The 759-nt window shown below is 41.8% G+C and overlaps 1 protein-coding gene across 1 annotated transcript in view; it reads right to left on the reverse strand.

Annotated features, from left to right (window-relative positions):
* Positions 1-759, reverse strand: part of mysm1 (Myb-like, SWIRM and MPN domains 1) — a 15,304-nt gene that overhangs the window by 3,673 nt on the left and 10,872 nt on the right. Inside the window, exons 14-15 of the mRNA XM_015395723.1 lie at positions 438-513; positions 181-369 (exon numbers count right to left, since the gene is read on the reverse strand). Coding sequence (XP_015251209.1) covers positions 181-369; positions 438-513 — 265 coding nt within the window. The remainder of the gene's footprint in view (positions 1-180; positions 370-437; positions 514-759) is intronic.

Below are 759 nucleotides of genomic sequence, written 5' to 3' on the forward strand. Positions count from 1 at the left end.
CCACATAGCCGGACAGGACGCTGTATAAAAAAAAAATAAATAAAATAAGTTCTCTGTGTTAGCTGCTTACATAATTTAACTAAAGTTTTGCGGTTGTAAGAAATAAATATTAAAAAGTTCCAGTGTTGTCGATGTTTCAGTAAGAAACTGCAGAGATCTGCTCAGGTTATTCTATTTTACCTGGAACTGGTCCTGTGTGTTGATGTCCCGCACTGACGGGTTTGGTTGAAAAGAGGGGTGTGAGTGGTACCAGCCCACGACACTGAAGCCCAGGGACGACAGCACGTCGCAGGCCTGAGTCTGTGACAGCGGGTCCATCTCACACTGCAGACCTGTGCTCACGCTGTTACATGGTTCTGCTGCACAGATCTGCACACAAATAAGTTTGTCAGCTTTCAGCATAATTATATTAAAGACAAACACAAATCCTCTCCTACCTCCAGTATTTTCTCCTCCTTGTTAAATGTTCCACCCAGCAGACCAATGACTTCTCCTCTTGAGACGTGGGCATGCTGAACATGAGATTAAACACGTTAGTCCTTAAAGGAAAAGTTTGCTCATATTTAGAATCCAAACTTCTGAAAGTTCTTTAAATCTGAAATGATTCCATCCTGTTCAATAAATGATCAGTGTTTTTAATTCAGAGTAATTTCCATGTGAATGTGCTTTACTGGAGGCATCCATGTTTGTCAAAGAACACTACTGCCACCTACTGGTTAGTGACGTCACTCAGTCAATGTCAGTGGCTAACTCAGTCAG

Source organism: Cyprinodon variegatus, unplaced genomic scaffold (assembly GCF_000732505.1).
Source record: "Cyprinodon variegatus isolate N-32 unplaced genomic scaffold, C_variegatus-1.0 Scaffold755, whole genome shotgun sequence".
NCBI classification, from domain to species: domain Eukaryota; kingdom Metazoa; phylum Chordata; class Actinopteri; order Cyprinodontiformes; family Cyprinodontidae; genus Cyprinodon; species Cyprinodon variegatus.